The sequence below is a fragment of the Danio rerio genome, chromosome 5 (genome assembly GCF_052040795.2).
Source record: "Danio rerio strain M-AB ecotype USA chromosome 5, GRCz13ab, whole genome shotgun sequence".
NCBI classification, from domain to species: Eukaryota; Metazoa; Chordata; class Actinopteri; order Cypriniformes; family Danionidae; genus Danio; species Danio rerio.
In genome coordinates, this window is record NC_141025.1 from 72828363 (window position 1) to 72849445 (window position 21083).

A 21083-nucleotide genomic window follows, 5' to 3' on the forward strand; every position below is an offset into this window, starting at 1 on the left:
GGCTATATGTCATATGTGGCATATTATATACATAATTTTTGATAAATTTTGAAATGTGTGTAGCATGTACATGACATATTTCATTCCTCCGCGTACCACTAGAAGGATCCTGCGTTCCACTAGTGGTACACGTACCACAGTTTGAGAACCACTGCCATACACAATAAATGCACTATATAAATACACGTTACATTACAGAGCTTGCACTACTTGTTATCTCAATGTGTAGTCACACTTTTTAAGAGGTGTGTGTCAGTGTCGCAGAAGCATATGTGGCCATGTGAAGGCTGTGCCAGACCATTGTCGTGCACTCGATGCAGAAGTATAAGGCCGTACTCACACTATGTACAGTTGCCTTAACCGGGCCAAAGCACACGTGTCCCCCTCCCGTCTCCCCCGATAGCCAGCACTCGCATTACATTCGGGCCTGGGCACACTTACGTCATCGACCCTGCGCTGTTCAGTAAGAAGCGCTCTCGCTTAGCACAGTGGACATTTTTTTGGTTATATTGTTTAAGTCGTTTGATATGCAGTGACGCGCTTTCAAATATTTCGCCGAACAGATCCGCCAATTTCGATGCTCATAAAGCCCTCGTGCTGCAGGAATGAGGATGTTTGCTGAAGGTGCGCAGCTGTGGTGCAGTGAGGGGTTTGCGTATTTAATAAACTAGGGCAGTTTGCTTTCACTGAACAGAAAGAATGATTTAATAATCCATATTAAACGGTCCCATAAAAGTCACGTCTCGATTTCAGTTTCGGGCTTAGGCGCGTTTTGCACTCACACATAAGCGTACCGCGCCAGAGCCCAAGTGAACTGAGCCCGATTCAGTGCACTCGCACTTCTCAAACGATCCGGGAAACGGGCCTGGGCACGGTTTGTATAACATAGTGTGAGTACGCCCTAAATCAGCATTTAGCCTGACCGACGAAGCCCAAAGGCAGACTGTCGGCTTGGTATGTCCCTGCCGTAACGTTAAAATGTTTCAAGATCTCCTACTGCAACTTTAATTTGTGTTAAAAAGATGAACGAAGGCCTCAGGGGATTGGAAAAACATGAGGGTGTGTAATTAATAAATAATAATAAATGATAATAAGAATGTATTGACCCTGTAACCACTGTTATCATTTGAAACATCTTTGTCAAGTGTTTCAATCTTCCCTCTGTTTGCTACTGTAGGTTTAGCTGTCTGGTTTAATCTCACAACCTGACTTTTACTTTTTTTTTTTTATAGCTACATCATCCGTTCTGATCCACTGGCACATGTCCCTGAAAATCTCCCAGGGGCTCCAGCTGGAGCGAAGATACGCCAAGACTATCGGCCCGAGACAAGAGATGAGACGCATCTGTAAGATCTGGAAGTTCTCAAGAATCCTCCTTCCTCTGCATGAAGAGAGTCAGGACTCACAACTAACCAACCAACCACACAGACACGAGCCATGTGCCAACAACACAATGTCAACCCCAGCTGCCCAACGGCCGAAACTCCACCACTCAAAACCCTTCACAGATTCCTCTTTTGTATGTCACAGATATGTAGAATCTCATGGCACATTTGAGACCTCTCTCTGGTTAATACATTTTCGTATTTAAGACTGCGAGGGTGGGGTGTTACGTTCAATCACTTTGGACCAAACATGATGTCCAAGCACTTTGAATTTATAGGGCAGACCTATATATCAGAAATATAATGACAAAAAACTAGTCGAGAGGGCAGCTGAAGACAGGAGGGAGCTGACCCGAGAGGACCAGAACACTGGATATCAAACTGAACACAATTAGTTTACATTAGTGCTATATTTTGTACACATATAGCACAAATATATCTATATTTGTAGATATGAGCTAGCCACATATTCTTTTACTTGCTCAGTGACCTCTCACAGTATTTTGTTGCGATTTCGTCCTCAAAGCACAAGGAGTTTTGCGTCAAATAGGAATTGCTAAAGCTTTCACATCACTGTCAGTTTTCAGTGTGTGCGTACACTAGTTTACATGTGCTGAGAACAGAAGACCGCTCAAGTTCACATCTACTGCAAAAAAAAGAAACCTTCAACCAAACTGATGATCTTTCAGACGACTCAACTGCAGTCGACTGGACTTCAAGTGCATTACAAGTATTTCATGGATCTCGATTGTGTTTTGCAAGAGATGCCAAACAGTATAATATACAAATCAACTATGAAACAGCGGGTTTGAGCTCGTGAATTATTTTTGCGATTCTTGATAGAACATATTGTCAGATGTCATATACTCTATTGGAAGCCATTGCTTTTTCCAGAGATGTTTTCCTGAGACTACTAAAGTTACTACTAAGTTTTTTTCTGTTCCCTTACTCTCCATAACTACACTTTTTAAAGATATTCAGTTAATTTAGTATTATTTATGTTTGTGTGTCCATATTTATGTTTTCGTGCAAACATTATTTATGTTTTTGTGTCACTGTTGATGTTACTGACGGATTTATGGATTACTTTTTAGTGTGTTTGTGCATGTATATACACTCACCAGCGACTTTATTAGGTGCACCTGTTCAACTGTCCGTTAACGCAAACTTCTAATCAGCCAATCACATGGCAGCGACTCAGTGCATTTAGGCATGTAGACAAGGTCAAGACGATCTGCTGCAGTTCAAACCGAGCATCAGAATGAGGAAGAAAGGGGATTTAAATGACTGAGCGTGGCATGGTCGTTGGTGTCAGACGAGCTGGTCTGAGTATTTCAGAAACTGCTGATCTACTGTGATTTTCACACACAACCATTTCTAGGATTTACAGAGAATGATGCGAAAAAGATCAAATATTTAGTGAGCGGCAGTTCTGTGGGTGCAAATGCCTTGTTGATAATCACTCGTTACATCTGAGGTATGCAGAAGAGCATTTCTGAACACACAACACGTCCATCCTTGAGGCGGATGGGCTACAGCAGCAGAAGACCAAACCAGGTGCCACTCACGTCAGCTAAGAACAGGAAACTGAGGCTACAATTCACACAGGCTCACCAAAATTGGACAATAGAAGATTGATTTCTGCCGCAACACTCTGATGGTAGGGTCAGAATTTGGTGTCAACAACATGAAAGCATGAATGCATCCTTCCTTGTATAAACGGTTCAGGCTGGTGGTGTAATGGTGTGGGGAATATTTTCTTGGCACACTTTGGGCCCATGTGTACCAATTGAGCGTTGTGTCAACACCACAGCCTACCTGAGTATTGTTGCAGACCATGTCCATCCCTTTATGACCACAGTGTACCCATCTTCTAATGGCTATTTCCAGCAGGATAACGCACCATGTCATAAAGCACGAATCATCTCAGACTGGATTCTTGAACATGACAATGAGTTCACTGTACTCAAATGGCCCCCACAGTCACCAGACTTCAATCCAATAGAGCACCTTTGGGATGTGGTGGAACGGGAGATTCGCATCATGGATGTGCAGCCGACAAATCTGCAGCAACTGCGTGATGCTGTCATGTCAATATGGAGCAAAATCTCTGAGGAACATTTCCAGTACCTTGTTGAATCTATGCCATGAAGGATTAAAGCAGTTCTGAAGGCAGAAGGGGGACCAACCCGGTACTAGTAAGGTGCACCCAATAAAGTAGCCGGTGAGTGATACTGTGTAGACACTTTGAGAGAGCAAGAAGTTTAATTTGCTGATTTTTATTGCACTAAGCTCTGTTAATAGAGCAGTACATAGTAACCCTTTAACCAACAACAAAAAAAGTTTGATTAAAGTAGACCAGTTTAAGAACAATTTATAAAATAAAAATTGGATTAATATTTATTTATTTATCGTTCGTCTTTTGTGTCAATTCAATGTTTTGTTTTTTGTGTTCCAATGTAGTTTCTACCAGTAGAAATGAAGCTGACATTTGAAGATACCATAGAAACTGCATTTGTTTTTAATATTTCTATTGTTTTTAAACGGCCATTAAGTATTTCACACAGCAGAAATGGGATGCATACTTTTCAGTAAACTGCTGAACACTGCTCATATCACACTTATCCGTCTGTCTCTATACACACAAACGCAATAGAAGATGGCAAAATGAGCAAATCTAGTAGCTTGTCAAAAATATTTCAAAACTGTGTGTTTTTCTGCAGTTTATTTATTGCTTCACAGTATTGCTCCAGTCTGTCACAAGTACGGGGTTGTTGATAAAGTGCTTTTACAAAACCCTTGACGTGTTAAGCGGGATACTGTACAGTATATTATACTATGTTCATGATTTCTTTTGCTTGCGTAAAGATTTTGTTCCCAAACATTCTGTCCACTGTATTCTCTTTTAACATGTTTTTCTAAATCTCCAGCCATCGTTTGGAAAGGATATGCATTAAGAGCATGTTAGAAAATATACAGCCTGCAGATTTCTTCTATTTTTACTAGTTCCCTATGATTGAAATCTGGATCAGCTGATCACAGCTGCTGTACTGTACATTTCTTTGTGGAGTTTTTTTTTCGTAGTTCTAGAAAAACATGGACCGTGCATGTCCTAATCTTGCCAAATGTGTCAGAGACCCATGTTTACATTTGCAGGCTCCTGTTTTTGAATTGTGCTGAAAAATATATGAACTTCTAAATTTTGTACAATTTCTTAAATGAAGTCTGTACTAATATGTAAGAATGAATCAATAAACGCTGCATGCAGCCAGAGAAATGTGGCAGTAATTTCCTACTGATGAAGATTTACGGCGGGAACTAGTTCTACCACATTTTCAGGTAACTTTTTAACTAACATTATCTACATGTCCCATATTGTATTGTAGTTACTAACAAGAACAAAGAATGAACAATAATTTTAGCATCTATCAGAGTTCAAAATTTACGAATGCACTATTAAAATACAATACTGTGCTTGCTTATGAACCGTGAATTAATCACTGCCATATCACCCTGCAGCCCAAGACCGGTTACTCACTGAAGGCTGATTTATACTTCTGCGTCAAACGCCGGGATATGCTACGGCGCTGAGGCATAGCACATTTGCACCTTTTAAAAAATGTAACTACACGTCGCAACGACGCGTAGCGCAAGCTCTGTGATTGGTTGGTTTAGTAGCGCTGATGAGTCTGGGAGGGACCAAGAGCCGCGTGAATGGTGCTAGCCTGATGGAGCATTTGTTTACAAGTGTGGAGTCCCGTGAAGGAGCTCCGGATGGAAAGTTTTGTTTTGTGTTTACCTCATAGTTAAAGTTGTTGCACGTCTGCCGGTTCCTGCCTCAAAATGTGCGAGTTTGAGCCACTTGTACATCCCGAAAGTGTTCAGGAGAAGCGAAACAGCAGCGAAGAAACTCAACACAGAGAAACATTTACACCTGACTGCCAACTAGCGTTTCGGAAGTGTTAATGCAGACCAACAGAGACAGCGCGCAGAAGTATAAATGCACAGCTACACTCGTTGCATGCACCGTGGGTTACGCCGGTCACTTGACGCAGAAGTTTAAACCAGGCTTGAAGCTAAGCAAGGCTGAGCCTGGTCAATACCTGAATGGTAGACCACATGGGAAAACTAGGTTGCTGTTGAAAGTGGTGTTAACGCCAGCAGGGTGCGCTCAACCTGTTGTCTGTGTGAGTCCTAATGCCCCAGTATAGTGAAGGGGACTCTATATTGTCAGTGAGAATACTGTGAGTGTAACGTTAAACCTATGTCCTGACACTTTGTGGTAATTAAAAAAAATCCCATGGTACTTCTCATAAAGAGTAGGGATCCTGGCCAAATTCCCTCCATCAGCCTTTACCATCATAGCCTCCCAATCATCCTCATCCACCAAATTGGCTCTATCACAGTCTCTCCGCTCCACCAATAGCTGGTGTTTAGTGAGCACACTGGCACTGTTGTCCTGTGGCTGCCGCAATCAAGCGGATGCAGCACACTGGTGGTGGTGGTCCCCTTCACTATACTGGGGCATTGGGACTCACACAGACCACAGGTTGAGCGCCCCCTGCTGGCCTTACTAACACCACTTCCAACAGCAACCTAGTTTTCCCATGTGGTCTCCCATTCAGGTACTGACCAGTCTCAGCCCTGCTTAGCTTCAGTGAGTAACCAGTCTTGGGCTGCAGGGTGATATGGCTGTGACCCATGTTGTAAAGTGTTACCCTTTGTTAAAAACTGAACTCTGTGTATTTTTTATAGTATTTTCTAGTAAAACTAACAAAAAATATGATTTTTCTAAAAACCAAGAATCATATTTCAGCATTTTTGCTTTACTACAGAACTGATTTAAACAATTTTAACAGAAATAAGTGTCCACACTGAAAGTTTTAAGATTTGTAAGATTTGTAAGATTTGTAATACAATTTGCTTACACTGATTAATGAAAGTGGCATAATACAAATATTTATCAAATATAAACCAGATTAAATTTACTTTCTCACACCAGTTAAGAGTGTCTATGCATCGTTTAGAACAGAAGTGCCCAATCTCGATCCTGAAGGGCCAGTGTCCTGCAGAGTTTATCTACCAACCCTAAGTAAACATACCTAAACCAGCTAATCAATGGCTGCGTCCGAAATTGAATAATCCCATACTATATAGTACATTAAAAAAAACAGTATGCAAGCAAGCCGAGTAGTATGTCTGAATTTCTAGATTTCAAAGAACAGTATGCAGGAAGTACCTGATGACCTACTACTTCTGGTAAGATTCTGAAGGTTGCATCCGATGGACACTACGCTACCCCGTAATGCACCACAAGAGAATTCATGAATTGGAGTGAAGTGATGCAACTGACACAGGTAGGTCAAGTGATTATGAGTAATGGTGGATGTAGTACGCCTGAGTTTCATTCATACTACTCGCATTCATGGTTGTGTAGTAAATTCAAATGTAGTACCTACTGAGTAGTAGGCAATTAACAGGTAGTATGTTAGGCGTACTAGAAAATTCCTGCTAGGTTTGTGGAAGCAAGTTTGAGTTAAAATCTGCAGAACACCAGCCCTCCAGAACCGAGTTGGGGTACCCTTGGTCTAAAACTTGGTCTACTTTCCTGCAGAGTTCAGCTGCAACCTTGATCAAACACAACTGTCTTTAATTACCAAATGCTCCTTCAGATCCTACTTAGTTGGTTTAGTTGCATTTGATCAGAGTTGAAGCTGAACTCTGCAGGAAGGTAGATCTGCAGAAACAGGATTGGGCACCCATGGCCTAGAACAGGAGTGCCCAAACTTGTTCCTGGAGGGCCGGTGTCCTGCATATTTTAGTTCCAACCCCAATTACACACCCCTGAACCAGCAAATCAAGGTCTTTTTTAGGTATACTAAAACTTTTAGGCAAGCGTGTTGAAAGACTTTGGAGCTCAACTACACAGGACACCAGCCCTCCAGGACTGAGCTTGGACACCCCTGGTCTAGAATATAGAAACAATTGTGTGCACAATTTAAGGCATATAAGTGTGTGGAAAATTATATACATATATTTCAATACCTGTTTTGCAAGCTCAGAAAAATCAGCAATACCTAGTTTCCCCCAAGTCTTTTCTATGTACACTGTGTTTTGCATGTTTGTCCCTGGGTTTCCCATCTGGGTTTCCTCCAAGATCTCCAGTTTCTCCAACAATCTATAATCAACCAGCATCAGGTCATGTGGAGATGCTAAACAGTCTCAAAAATGGATATTTTCCATCAAACTTAGCGACTCTGTTTGAGTTTGTGCTTGTTTTTTTGCGTTTTCCTCCACCTGTCTCGAGTCCATCTGCCATTATTTTCCACCACCTCATGTAGAAGGTCTATAAAGGTGTACTCATTCCCCAGCAACAGGCTGTCATCTTTTGGAGAGCCTCCAGAAGGAGGTGCTCTCAAGTCAGAGCCGGTCCACACCTGACCTTCCTGTCGGTTTCTATGACCTCTCGATATTGATTTCTCCGCTCTCCTGGATGGCTTCTGCAACTCTGATGCAACTCTATGTGTCTTTTTCTTCACACTTTGCATTTCCTCAATATTATCTCTGTTGAGCATCTCTTCTCCAACAGCAGGTTTAGATCTGTTGCCATTAAATGGTGGATTAAAAATGCTGAACAATTCAGAGGAGACATCGCTTTCATCAACAGGCGAATTCTTAGAGGACAGATCAATGGTTGACTCAAACCTCAACGTTTCCTCGTTTCTAACAACTCTGCAATCCTCCCTCTGAGATATATTAGCATTAGCAAAGCATTCTTTAGGATTAAAATGCAAGACATTTGGTGCGCATGACCTGTAAGTGTCCTCCTCAATATGGACTTGGACATTGTCTACCGGAGTCATGATTTCTGGAAGAAACTCCAGTGCATTGAATTGTTGGGCAATCGGTGAAACGCCGGGATGAAATTGTCTGACTTCATACCTACATCCGGTTACAAATATTAGTTTGGGGAACACATTGAGGACTTGCTGATTTTGAGCCCACTGCTTCTTCCACTGAACCGCTGTCGGAGGCCAGGTTAGTACTCGCCGAATGGGTCTCGAATGTCCAGATGTACCTTCAGGACTGTCAGGATCAACCACCGAGATCTGGCTTTCTGGGTCAGCACCAATTGAGAGGTACGGCAGGTTTTCCGGAGTCTCTTCAGACTGGGATGTGATGGGTTTTGCCTGGAGAATATCCTGGCTGCTTCTTGCCACATTCATATGATCCGACAAGTAGCTCTCTAACTCAAGTTGAGGGATGTCAATGTCCACACTTGGTCCGGCTTTGACACACTCATCTATTACATCTTCGTCTGCCTCTCTGAAGGTTTCCAAAGTCTTTCCTGATGAATTACTCAACTCTCTGGCAGTCTCTTCATCCATGTTTTTTCCATCTTCCAACTTCACCTCTTCACTATTCCCACTCTCCTTTAGTCTCTCTGTGGTCATCCATCCATTGTAATACTCCTCATTCCTCACCTCATTTTCCACTTCTGTCTCTGCGAGTTCTGCAAGCATGTCCATCCTGCAGAGGACCGGCCCGGCAGATCTCACTCGTTTAATAGGATCTCTGTTTTCATAAGTCCCGTATGAATAAATATGGTAAATCTGTGATATCTGCTCACTGCCAGCTACCATCTGGTCCGTCCTCAATAATACATCTGTTTTGGCAACTTGTGTTTTATTAGCGAATTCAGATTTCCGTTTTTGCTTTTGTTCTCTGTTGCCCTTTGTTGTTTCACTGGCCGGTATGTCAGAACAAGGTTTTACAGCTTGTAGATGTTTCCGCTCTCGTTTCCTGTGATAAAGCACTGAAAGGACACAGATGACAAGCACCAGGGCACACAGTACCACTGGTCACAGATTAAAAGGTTAGTCATTTACAAACTAATATACGTGAAATATGACCAACTGAGGGTTGAATTAAGGAAATGAATCAGTTCCACCTACCAATTAAAATGATTAAAGTTGTGTGTCCAATTGTAAGAGGTTTGGTGGTTATTACAGCGGGAGTAGTTCCAGTGGTAAGGTTTGCAGATGTAAGGCTCACAGTGGTAAGGTTTACAGAAATAAGGCTCACAGTTATAAGGTTTACAGTGTTGGTGCCCGGTGGTGGAGTTGTGAGGGTTTTACACTCTGGTACCTTCCATACCGGCATACCTTTCAGCTCAGGAGGGCTGTTACAACACACCTGCATCTCATTCTCCAGCAGAGAAGTATTCATCAGACCTGTATGCATGAAATACACAATTCACTTTGGGTTCACTCCAAAGAGATCTATTATATACATTATGATAGTTTGAAGTAAAAAATAAATCAAAATTGCAAATATTAATAGTTAGGACAATGTGGGAATACATTAATGAAGAGGAGTTTATGTTTCTGGTCACCATTATTTTTGTCAGATTTCTTTAATAGGAGTTCAAAAACCTTCAAAAGTTTAGGATGTTCTGAAAGAAAATATGTATCATGGTTTCAACAACAACAATATATATATATATATATATATATATATATATATATATATATATATATATATATATATATATATATATATATATATATATATATATATATTCAAAACTATTAATGATTAAAAATGTAAAATTAAAATAAATTCTTAAATTATGACAATAAATATATTTTAAAAAGTTTTATGATATTAAAAAAACATTAAGCACAATAAAGACGAGACTGTTCAGCTCGGTTTTGGCAAGAATCTTTAACTTAAACTTTTCAAATAGTAAAAATCAAAGGTAACTAAAGGAAGATTTTTCATTTTTAGGTGATCTATAGATTTTTAAATGTTATGCCTGAGCGTATTGGTGGGTTAGCTGCGTCCTAAATTGCCTACTATTCAGTAGGTACTGCATTTGAAAAAGGGGAGAGACTGAGAACTGTTCTAAGAATGCGGCGCTATTTTTAAACAGCCTATCGGTGTGTTTTCCAAGTAAGTTGTAAAACTGTCAATCTGCTCTTCATCTATCTTTTCTCCTCCTTGTTGTGACAATTGTGAACCCATCAGTATTATAAAGTTAATGTCATTTAGTTTGAAGTGATTTTTCTCATGTTTAAGAGTAAGGAAAGTATTTAAAATGTATTTTCTGTATTTCTTTAGATTCTATTAGGTAAGTTATTTCGGGCTGGAGTTAGTACATTTTTGGTTTATTATTTTGGCCATTCTCAGCCCTTTTGTTTGCGCTCCTATTTTTTGTTTTCTGTAAATACAAACTTTTCCCATTTTTCTCACAATAAAAGGACTTAAAGGTCATTAAGATCATAACCTACAAATTGTTTATTTATTTATTCTTTCACTTGCTTCAACCACAGCTCTAGACATTCGGGGTTGTTACATAAATTGGGGGTCCGTCTTTTTGGTAGTGAGAAAGAAAATTTTGGTGTTTTACTTTTTGCAGAAACTGCAATGTGTGTAAAGTGTGAGCTGTTTTTACCAACTGTCTTGTGACTGCATGTGGGGGATAAGTCTCTCTTGTCTATTTGTTCTCTTCAGGTGTGGGAAAGATCATTTGGATTGGGTTGTGGAGTTTGACTTGATTTCTTTTACACTGGCGCCGAACGCAGAACATTTTAATCGTGTTTTATTTATTTACATTTAATAAAATACAATTATATAAACTACTCTCTAGTGTTCACAGTAAATAAAATGATTTCAAATAGCATTGAGGGTGAGATATCTGTTTTCTGTGCTTATTGTAATGTTGAATTAAAATGAATTTCAGCACAAAATATGGAAATGGAAATGAATGTATACCTCTCAGATATCTGGCAAAATCCTTCACCGAGCAGGAGCAGTCCCAGGGGTTTCCATCCAAGCGGATCTTGGTTCCGTTAAGCGGGAGAAACACATCCACACTCAAACGCGTCAGATTATTGCTGGACAGGTCTACTTGCTTAAGTTTACCAAGAGAAAGAAAACTGCTGGTGGTTATAGTGTGAATCTGGTTCTGTGACATGTTCAGCACCAGCAGGTTTGACAGTCCATCAAGACAATTCTGATCCAGTGCAGTGATTTTATTATTCGACAATCTAAGGCTCTCAAGTGGAACCTGATAGCTGAACCAGTCTGATGAGACCTGGGTAAGATCATTTCTATGCAGATTCAGAGATTTGAGGTTTTGAAACTTGTCAAAGGATTGTGGTTTAATTGCTGTAATATCTTGCCCTGCCATGGTCAGGCTATTTACAGAGGACAGAGTTGTGCTGTTAAACATAGACGGGCTGATTTCACCAATACCACTCGTAAAGAAAATCACAGATGTCAAGCCAGAAGGATAGTCTAGGATAGAGAGAAAGAGAAAAAGAAATGCATTAGTGTGTTTGTCTAAAAAGGATTTACTCAGTGTGACTTTCAACAATGACCACAGTGGAACACAAAAATGACTCAATTAAAAATGCAATAAATTAATAATTAATAATAAATCTAAATAAGTATATCATTATTATTAAAAAAATACATGTAAACAACTTGATTACTCAAACTGACTGGCCACAAAGACACTCCACACTTTTGAACAAACACATTTCAGTTATAAGAAGAAAACTACAAATTCTGTGAAATTGGTTTCAAGCAGAGTATTAGAAGTTAACATGCTGGACTAGGAAAATTCTGCAACAATAGCAATGTGTTATGTTTATATGAATTACTTTTCTGAATAGATTATCACAGGTGGAACTTTAATTACTGTTACATATCCCTACTGAAAAAACATCTTAAACCAGGTTAGGCTGGTTTTAGCTGGCCAACCAGGCTGGTTTCCAGCCTGGTCTTAGCTGACCAGCTAAAACCAGCTCGACCAGCCTAGCGAGGCAGGGAGCCCAGCCAAAACCCGCTATGTCCAGCTTAAACCAGGCTGGTCAAGCTGGTTTTATCTGGATTTAGCTGGTCATTTTCCAGCCTGACCAGCTAAAACCAGGCTGGAAGTGGCTGGAAACCAGCCTGAAAATGGGCAAAACCCCTCTAAAACCAGGCTGGTCAACCAACTAAAACCAGCCAACCAGCCTAGACTGGTTTAAGCAGGATTCTTTCAGCAGGCCAGCCACTTTATTAGGTACACCTTACTACTGTAAAGTACTGAAAATATTCCAGAGATTTTGGTCCATATTAAAATGATAGCATCACGCAGTTGCTGCAGATTTGTCAGCTGCACATCCATGATGTGAATCTCCCATTCCACCACATCCCAAAGGTGCTCTTTTGGATTCATGCTTTATGGTATGGCATGTTATCATGCTGGAAGTAGCAATCAGAAGATGGGTACACTGTGGTCAGAAAAAGATGGACATGGTCAGCAACAATCCTCAGGTAGGCTGTGGTGTTGACACGATGCTTAATTGGTACTCATTGGCCCAAAGCGTGCCAAGAAAATATCCCCCACACCATAACACCACCAGCCTGAACCATTGATATAAGGCAGGATGGATCCACGCTTTCATTTTACCCCAAATTCTGACCCAACCATCCTAATGTTGTAGCAGAAACCGAGACTCATCAGACCAGGCAACATTTCTCCAATCTTCTATTGTCCAATTTTGGTGAGCCTGTGCAAATTGTAGCCTCAGTTTCCTGTTCTTAGCTGACAGGAGTGGCACCCGGTGAGGTCTTCTTCTGCAGTAGCCCATCCGCCCCAAGGTTGGATGCATTGTGTGTTTAAAGATGCTCTTCTGTTCAAAGTCACTTAAATCACCTTTCTTCCCCATTCTGATGCTCACTATGAACTTAAGCAGATGCCTAAATGCATTGAGTTGCTCAACCCATGATTAGTTGATTCGAGTTGGCAAGCAGTTGGACAGGTGTACCTAATAAAGTGGCCGGTGAGGTTATATATCGTCTGAAGGGTTTTAAGTTTAACTAAAAGTTTTTTTTTTTTTTTTAATTCTGAAAATCACAAGCCATTGACATCCATGGTTGAGCAAAAACATACTCTTGATGTCAATGTTTCAAACACCCCTCAAAATGACTGTTTAAAAGAAACATTAACTGATTTGGATCAAGTGGAGAGTGATGCCTTCTTGCATCTATTAGTATGTCATAGAGTGACATTAAAGTGCTATACCACCTCATTTTCAACTTTTCGGACAAAAATGCAATCATGTAACCTAATTAGTTTGATCCAACCTTGCTGAACAGAAGTATCAATATATCCCTTTCATTTCTAAAGTTCCTTTTATTTGATGAACCTGCACAAGACAAGCTCATCTTTTGAATAAATATCTTACCTTCTGGGATCTCCTTGCACACATAGTCCGTCCCGGTGTATATACAAGACTGAAACCGTGCCTCACGTACGCACTGAAATGCCACAAAAATGAAGAGAACTAGACAGAAAAAGAAACATTGGTTTATATCGATTTGTTTCTGAAGCCAACAATAGATGTAATGATACTCACCATGCATATTTGAAAAACATCAAATAACAATATCCTCAGAGTTGCTGTGTAACGTCAATCGATCCACTGAATGTCAGACCTGTAGAGCCCCCCGCTGAGGATAAACTGACCGTTTCCAGGATACAAATGTGTCTTTAGTGGACTGTCAAGGATACAGCGTTCAAGGCCAGCGATTCCCCAGGTGGAGGGAGTCAGGACTCCAATCACGACAAAATTAACCTAATAATTTGCCAACAAAAAAAAAAAAACTCATCCACTCTAATGCCGAGTTCAGACTGCACGATTTTTAAAGTAGTCGCATCACAGGTGCTTTCACATTGCATGACTATCAATTTGTCGGTGCTTTGTTTACACTGCAAGATGGATCGTAGACTGGGGTTCACACTGCATGACTTTACAATAGGAAGAACTGCTGACAATGTTGTCTTGGTCTGCAAGCGTCTTCCAACCAAACAAAAGTGACAAACAACACGAGGACACATAGTATATCTTTATATGTAGTATACCATTGTAACTACATAATGAGAAAGAAGCCTTTTAGTGGGGTTGAATTAGCAATTTCTCTTCAACTTTTTTCTTTTTCTACTCCGCTGTGGTTTTGCTCAGATGACACATCAAATACACACAGGTGCTCCTGCCATATTTACATAAGTCTTCCATTTCTTGGGTCCAAATAGACTGAAATAGCTCTCCCCCATCCTCCTGGTGACCTGCAGATACCCATATTCAAGAGTTCACACTTAGATAATGCTTGACAATGTTAGCACGTTTGGCATGCTGTCCTGGGAGAGAACCCCGAGCTTGGAGATACATGAGCCCAAGGCCTGGACGCCTGGTCAATAAACGTTTAGAGGGATACGAGATCAGATAGTTCTCGAGAGCACCCACAGATTGGTTTGGCCTATTTCATGATTTATAAAGCCAACTCTATTGGTATAAACTGCCAACCACACCAGTGCATTCTCATTTAGAAAAGCTCAGTATTAAAGTGCTTGTGATGGTTACTATTACTTAATTCACTTGTGTCTCATGTCTTGAGACTGTGTGAGGAAACCAGAGTACCTGGGGGAAACCCATGCGAACATGAGGAGAGCATGTAAACTCCAAACAGAAATGCCGACTTGTCAGCTAGGACTTGAACCAGCAACCTTGTTGCCTCCGTGTCGCCCAATCCTAGAATTGAGTAGGAGGCAGAAGCGGTGGAATGTGGGGGTGGGGGGTTCACCCTTAGCTGATGATTGATAATAAAGTAGAGATCTGCGCGGGACTAAATTTTGAATCCCGCTACCGCCCGCACCCGCCAGGTTTTAGCCCGAACCCGACCGCTCCCGCTTATATTAAGAATTTATTGTCCCGCTGCCGACCCGCCCCGTTTTCTGCCCGCCGCGCCCGATCCCGCTAAAGAGCGGGGGAGAACAAAACCGAAAATCCCCCAGCTATACAGTCCAGACAGCCAAGCTGTCTGTATAAACACACACACACAGCACCAAGCACACACACACAGACAAATCTCTCTCTCTCTCTCATACGCGCGCGCACTAACACACACACAAGCACCAAGCAGACACACAGGTGTTTGCTGTTATATCAACTCAAAGGCTTGTAATACCATGTATCAAGTACCAATGTAATACCAAAAGTTTTTATATAAAGGTATATAAATACTGAGTCGCGCCAGCTCCGGGCCACAGCGCACATTACTCTTGGGCCGATTCCAGCGCGGATGCGGCAGCGTCGGCTCACTTACGGCCGCCGCATCTGCCTGGAATCGGGCAGTGAGTCCACAAGCATCCGGAGTCCGGCAGCCGGAGCCGGGCTGAGTGGTAAGTCTCCGGTAGGCGAGAATCTAGCCGGAACTGGCCCGAGTGTATTTTGCTATCTGGGAAAGCTCTCTCTCTCTCTCTCTCTCTCTGATTCGCGCGCACGCGCACTAACATACACACACACAAGCACCAAGCGCACACACACAGGCAAGGCTCTCTCTCTCTCTCATTCGCATAGCAATATCCGCGATATTGCCAGACAGCCCGCTCCCCTCCCAAATTAAACCCGTTACCGACCGCTCCCGCGATTTATTCGGAAATTTATTCCCGCGCCGCAGAAATCTGGTCGGGTCCTGCGGCGCCCGCGGGACAGCCGCGGGAATGCAGATCTCTATAATAAAGCGTATTTGGCATGCTGTCCTGGGAGAGAGCCCTGAGCTCAAAATATCCGAGTCCAGGGCTCCCTCCCGTTTGAAAGGCGAGAGGGGAGTTTGAGCTCAGGTAGGTCTCGAGAACTCCCCTGCTTGTAAACATGCTGTGATATATCTGGCTAAGAGCTGTTTCAATATGCTATTTTAGAGTAGTCAATTAACTTATCTTGTATGTCTTTAGACTGTGAGAGGAAACTGGGAAACCTGAGCAGGGCTCGAAATTAACTTTTTTATTTGGTAGCACCGGTGCTCCCAACTTCAAAAATTTAGGAGCACCAGAAAAAATTTAGGAGCACCAGAAAAAATTTAGGAGCACCCACCAAAAATGATTGAACACCGCTGCAAATAGTATTTTAAGGGACTTATTGTATTTTAAAACAACATCAATTAGGACATCTAACTAAGGCTGAGATGACATTGATATTTGTGTGCAATAATTCCAAAATGTGTATGTATTATAATTCTAGATTATTAATGATGATGAAAATGACAATAATAGTAACAATGAATTACATTTGTCATTATCATGCTGCCTTGAATGTGCTTGAATGCAAGTTATCTGCTATAAAAAGTCTGTTACTGTATGAAAAATAAATGTATAGTTTGCATCAAACAAAAATGAAGCATTGCAGTAAGAAATATTTATTTTGTACTGCTAAACAGCATATATATATGCATGTCAGTTTAATAAAGAATATTTCTGCTGCAAAACAAACAAAAGATTATAATAAAATATTAAATTCAAGGCTGAAAGCTGCAAAACAGTCATCAGTAACTAAATTAAAAAAAAATAATATACACCTCAAGAAAGAATAGGCAAAAGAAAGGAAGTAAAGTCTCACTTCTATAACTCTTTAAAAGTTTTGGTTTCAGTTTGTGTCAATTTAAAGGTTCCGTCTGAGCTGATTTTCATTTTTCTGTGTTTGTGGAAAAGTAGGCGAGTCAGCCGACCCCATTTATGAGCAGGTTGAGCATCGGCGCAATACCGCTGTTTGTTATGAGACGCAGTTTCAGTGTAAACTTAGTAAAGGCGAGCTTCTTTGGCGATGATACAGTATTAGATTTGACTTTTAGCGGACATTTGCGCTGAACACGCAGTGAATGCAACGCATGATGATTCGGGCACCTTCTCCAAGAAGCGCGTACTCGATTGATCTCAGCTGGCGGATCAATATTCACCACGTGTCATGATCGCTCTCATCTGCGCCTCAACTTTAGGTGGGGTTTGCACTTTGCAAACCTGCGTGCTTTAAGTTTTCACTCTTTAGCCGTTTGCATTTCCCGTGGACATAAAAGCTCCCTCCCTGTCATCTAACAGTGAAAAGCCTTGAGTGATTGACAGCTAATATGAACCAATATAGCGGCAGGGAAGAGCGATTCAGCACGTTTTAAAAAAAAAATCAAAACAGGTCGCACTAATGCGCCCAAATATATTATGAGGTCGCATCGATTAATTTTCGGGCGCATATGCGACCAAAATGGTCGCAATTTCGAGCCCTGCTGAGGGAAACCCATGCGAACATGGGGAGAAAATGCAAACTCCACACAGAAACACCAACTGCCTTGGTGAGGGGCCGACCTAGGGGTGTTCTTGCTGTGAGGCAACAGTGCTAACTACTGGGCCGCCGTGGTTGGAGGGGAGGAGTTGGGGTGGAACGAGGGATTCTTCAAGACGAAAATGACTGGAGTGGAATAATCTGGCTATTTATAGTGCATCAGTATTCATCTGATTGGTGCAATATACGGAGCTGATGCGGTACCAGCCGTGTTCAATCATAACCACGTGATCCTCTTGAAATTAGTTTATAAATAAACCACCTAGTGAATGCTGCTCTCTCATTGGCTGTAAGTAATCTCAGATGTGATTTTCAATCAGAACACATTTCACACGGTAGGATTTTGAATTGGCGACAGCTCCAGGTATTTAACAAGCCAAATATCTGGCGGATGTCAGCGACTCATCGGAAATTCTCCCAGATTGCGTGTTTTGATAGATCACATGGTGTGATTGTTACTCACGTGAAAGAGCACCGATTTTCCTGTGATTTCTTAAAACCTGTAAAATCAGAGCTAAAGTCATGCAGTCGGGCAGACAAAACTCAATGTAATGTGCAAGAAAATAAAGTGGAAGAAAGATGAGAATGTCAATAATCAGAAATAAACAAAAATAATGAGAATGAATGTATTGACTTGAAATATTTATTAATTCTCAGAGTCTTGCTTAAAATAAATAATGGTAAGATAAAGGAAGCAAAATGGCCAAAAAAAACGAAGAGTAGTGTTTAAAAAGAAAAAAAAAAAGTGATCAACATCAATACAATCTTTTAGGTAATATATAAAAACACACATAATATACAAAAAAATGCAGTTTAAAATGACAATTCTAACACCTATGGTTTGGAAACAGTAGTTTAAGAGACGTAAGGGGCTGTCAGTGTGCTCTTTTCCGGTGTTAATAGTGTTTATTTCTCAGTGTCTACCAGAGTACCTTCAAATCTACTGAAGCTTTAGGAGTAAAAACAGTTTCGTTAAGCCCTTTAAACCTCTACACCGTCATGAGCAAAAAAATAAAGTGCATGTGCAACACTCAATTGATCTTGACACCAGACACGAGGCTTCTGTGAGTGTTTTTTCGAGCGTCTACACGCAAAAGGACGTCGGCAGTGTTGACTTGTTTCGCTGAGGAATGTTTTCAACCTTGGTAAATAATTAGACAGCGACTGCAAGGGAAGTAACCGATTGTGAATATATTAAATACTGTCATTCAAATCGTTTACAGCGACACTCTTCATAACAGAGCATGCTGCTCTTCTGCATGAGGGAAAAAAAAAAAAAAAAAAGCTCCAGTGCCAACATCAACATGGTTACATTGCATGATAATAAAAGCACTAAAACATGATCATAAGTGCACCATAGTACAGACTGTCCAGTGGAAGAGGCCGCTACCGAGAAAGAGAAGTAAACTGCATCTGACACTTATCAAGGTCTGTTTGATTCCCAATCAAAAAAGACCATCAAGCGGGGGGGTTAAAACCGAGGCGCTTATTTGAAAGAGTTGAATAAACAGACAGTACCACAACGCATGAAGGCCAAAAGTATGCAGACCCGGGATTATCCCGGCGACAACAAAGGAGCAGCATGTTTTTGGAGGCAAAAAAAATTTGGTTGAGAGGCAAGTCAGCTAAGTTTTGTACATTAATTCGAGTTCCGGCAGTCCTTGGAGGCAGCAGACATGTTTTGAAAGACGTTAAGTAGATAATAGTAAAAAAAAAGGCAAACAATCATGGGGGAAGCGCTTCGTTTAAACGAGCTAATCAGTGCCAAACTAATAAATACTTCAAGTAACAAAAGAGTGATTCATGTAAAAACACCACAGGATTGTGGGTACTACTTCAACCCAAAACACATTCAAATGAAGTGCATGATAACTCATGCCTGTTTGTCCAGCGAACCTCTTCCATTCAAAGTGACTACTGACCTCGATGGAAAAAAAATAGTGTCATCTGACTTCACTTTGCGCTCTTTTTTGGCCCTGCGGGTCTTTTAGCTTGCCACAGGTGGTTATGGATAGTCAGCGCATCTACACTCACAGACACAGTCTTGGCGGGGATTACAGTGAACTGCTTGCGGTCCGAGCTGTACTTATAGAGTTTGTCGATCATCTTTTTAGTGATGCTCTTGGGCCCGGTGCCGGTGAGCTTGTGGATCTCCTCTGTGTCAGGGAAGTATGAGTAAAGGGCTCTGAATTGGCAGCCGCTGTCCCGGAAGAGAATCATCAAGTGGTTGGATTCACACCTCTCCAGCTCCTGCCGGTCAAGACACAATCATTTCAATTAATTTTGTTCACCATCAAGATTTAGTATTATAAACAGACTCCCCCTAGGGCAGGGGTGGCCAACCCTGTTCCTGGAGAGCCACCTTCCTGCAGATTTCAGTTGCTACCCATATCAAACACACCTGAACCAATTAATCAGGACCTGAACACCAGGTGATAATAGCAGGCAGGTGTGTTTGATATGGGCTGCAACTGAAATCTACAGGAAGGGGGCTCTGCAGAAACATGGTTGGCCACCCCTGCCCTAGTTTTTCACGATTCCGCAATCGCTGAATCCAACTAAAAATCATAAAACATCTAATTCCAAACCATATAATCAAATGATATTTATTTCAGCTTGCAAATAAATGTTTTACATGACTTATAGACGTTGCATTCGCAGCTTATGTGATGTATTTGAGTGTCTTTCGACAAAATGACATGCCACTTACGCCCTCACAATCATTACATTACATGGGGGTGGGTGGGTGTTTTGCAGCCTGTGCAGTAAGCACACGCAAATGAAGACTTCACACACGTGTGAAGACAATGCAAAGATGGGATTAGACATCCTGTGGCGCAAATTGGCCATTTTGTGCGTTTGACGTGCTTCAGACTGCAACAAAAGTGTAAGCAAACATCTCAAAAATAGAGCAATGCAACAGACAGACAAGTAAGCAGCTTACAATAATGGAGATTGGTTGAAGGACGACGGCCGCTGGACTTGACCGAATTGAAAGACCTTATTTGTGCTTTTACATGTATGGCTGGTGTTCATGAAATCGCTAAGTGATTTTGTTGAACTCTTTCCCTGCAATTAACAAGAGAAAACCAAAACGCTTCCCTGCAACAAGTTTTTTGGTTGGCAATCCGTGTTTTAGGTTTACTATGGTAGAGCAGGGGTGTCAAACTCAATTCCTGGAGGGCCGAAGCCCCGCACAATTTAGTTCCACCCCTGCTCCAACACACTTACCTGTAGGTTTCAAACAAGCCTGAAGGACTCAATTAGTTTGATCAACTGTGTTTAATTAGGGTTGGAACTAAACTGTGCAGAGCTGCGGCCCTTTTGGAACTGAGTTTGACACCTGTGCGGTAGAGGAAGCCCTAATGCATTTCCTGAACGAGGTACATTATGTCAGATGCTCCGGGGAACAAAATCTGAGAGAGAGAAAAAGTAAATTCGTGCATAAAATTAATACAGCCTTCCTTGGGCTTAATCCCTACCATTTTAGAACTGTTTTAGATCTTGTCTTGACAAAAGAACAAAATAAAGAAGC

At 41.3% G+C, this 21083-nt stretch overlaps 3 protein-coding genes and 1 long non-coding RNA gene across 64 annotated transcripts in view; 2 read left to right on the forward strand and 2 right to left on the reverse strand.

Moving 5' to 3' along the window:
* Positions 1-4662, forward strand: part of kcnt1b (potassium sodium-activated channel subfamily T member 1b) — a 163973-nt gene extending 159311 nt beyond the window's left edge. For all 46 annotated transcript variants that reach the window (XR_015491916.1, XR_015491917.1, XM_087254322.1 and 43 more), the window contains one exon: positions 1233-4662. Coding sequence is in view for 44 of the 46 variants with exons in the window: in XM_087254322.1 (XP_087110448.1) it covers positions 1233-1350 (118 nt within the window). In the remaining 2 variants the exon portion in view is untranslated. The remainder of the gene's footprint in view (positions 1-1232) is intronic.
* Positions 3332-14680, reverse strand: LOC137495657 (uncharacterized). 7 transcript variants are annotated; one of them, XM_087254504.1, is made up of 7 exons: positions 13799-13905; positions 13628-13726; positions 11163-11687; positions 9341-9619; positions 7133-9243; positions 6104-7006; positions 4103-5607 (listed from the first exon to the last, which is right to left on the reverse strand). In XM_087254504.1, the coding sequence occupies exons 1-5, from the start codon at positions 13803-13805 to the stop codon at positions 7634-7636; spliced, it is 2520 nt and encodes an 839-aa protein (XP_087110630.1). In that variant the 5' UTR covers positions 13806-13905; the 3' UTR covers positions 4103-5607; positions 6104-7006; positions 7133-7633. The 7 variants fall into 7 exon arrangements, with proteins under 7 accessions (XP_087110628.1, XP_087110625.1, XP_087110627.1 ...); XM_087254502.1 differs by having other exon boundaries at positions 3332-4898; positions 6085-9243; XM_087254501.1 differs by having other exon boundaries at positions 3798-4898; positions 6104-9243.
* LOC147844493 (uncharacterized) lies at positions 13283-19654 on the forward strand. Its single transcript, XR_015492109.1, has 4 exons — positions 13283-14731; positions 14780-15047; positions 15964-16200; positions 17498-19654. It is a non-coding gene; the product is annotated as an uncharacterized LOC147844493 (long non-coding RNA).
* camsap1b (calmodulin regulated spectrin-associated protein 1b) overlaps positions 18176-21083 on the reverse strand; it is a 49759-nt gene continuing 46851 nt past the window's right edge. For 9 of the 10 annotated variants that reach the window (XM_087252201.1, XM_087252199.1, XM_087252196.1 and 6 more), the window contains one exon: positions 18178-19798. In XM_087252201.1, the coding sequence (XP_087108327.1) occupies positions 19502-19798 (297 nt within the window). In that variant the 3' untranslated portion in view covers positions 18178-19501. 10 annotated transcript variants of the gene reach the window in all.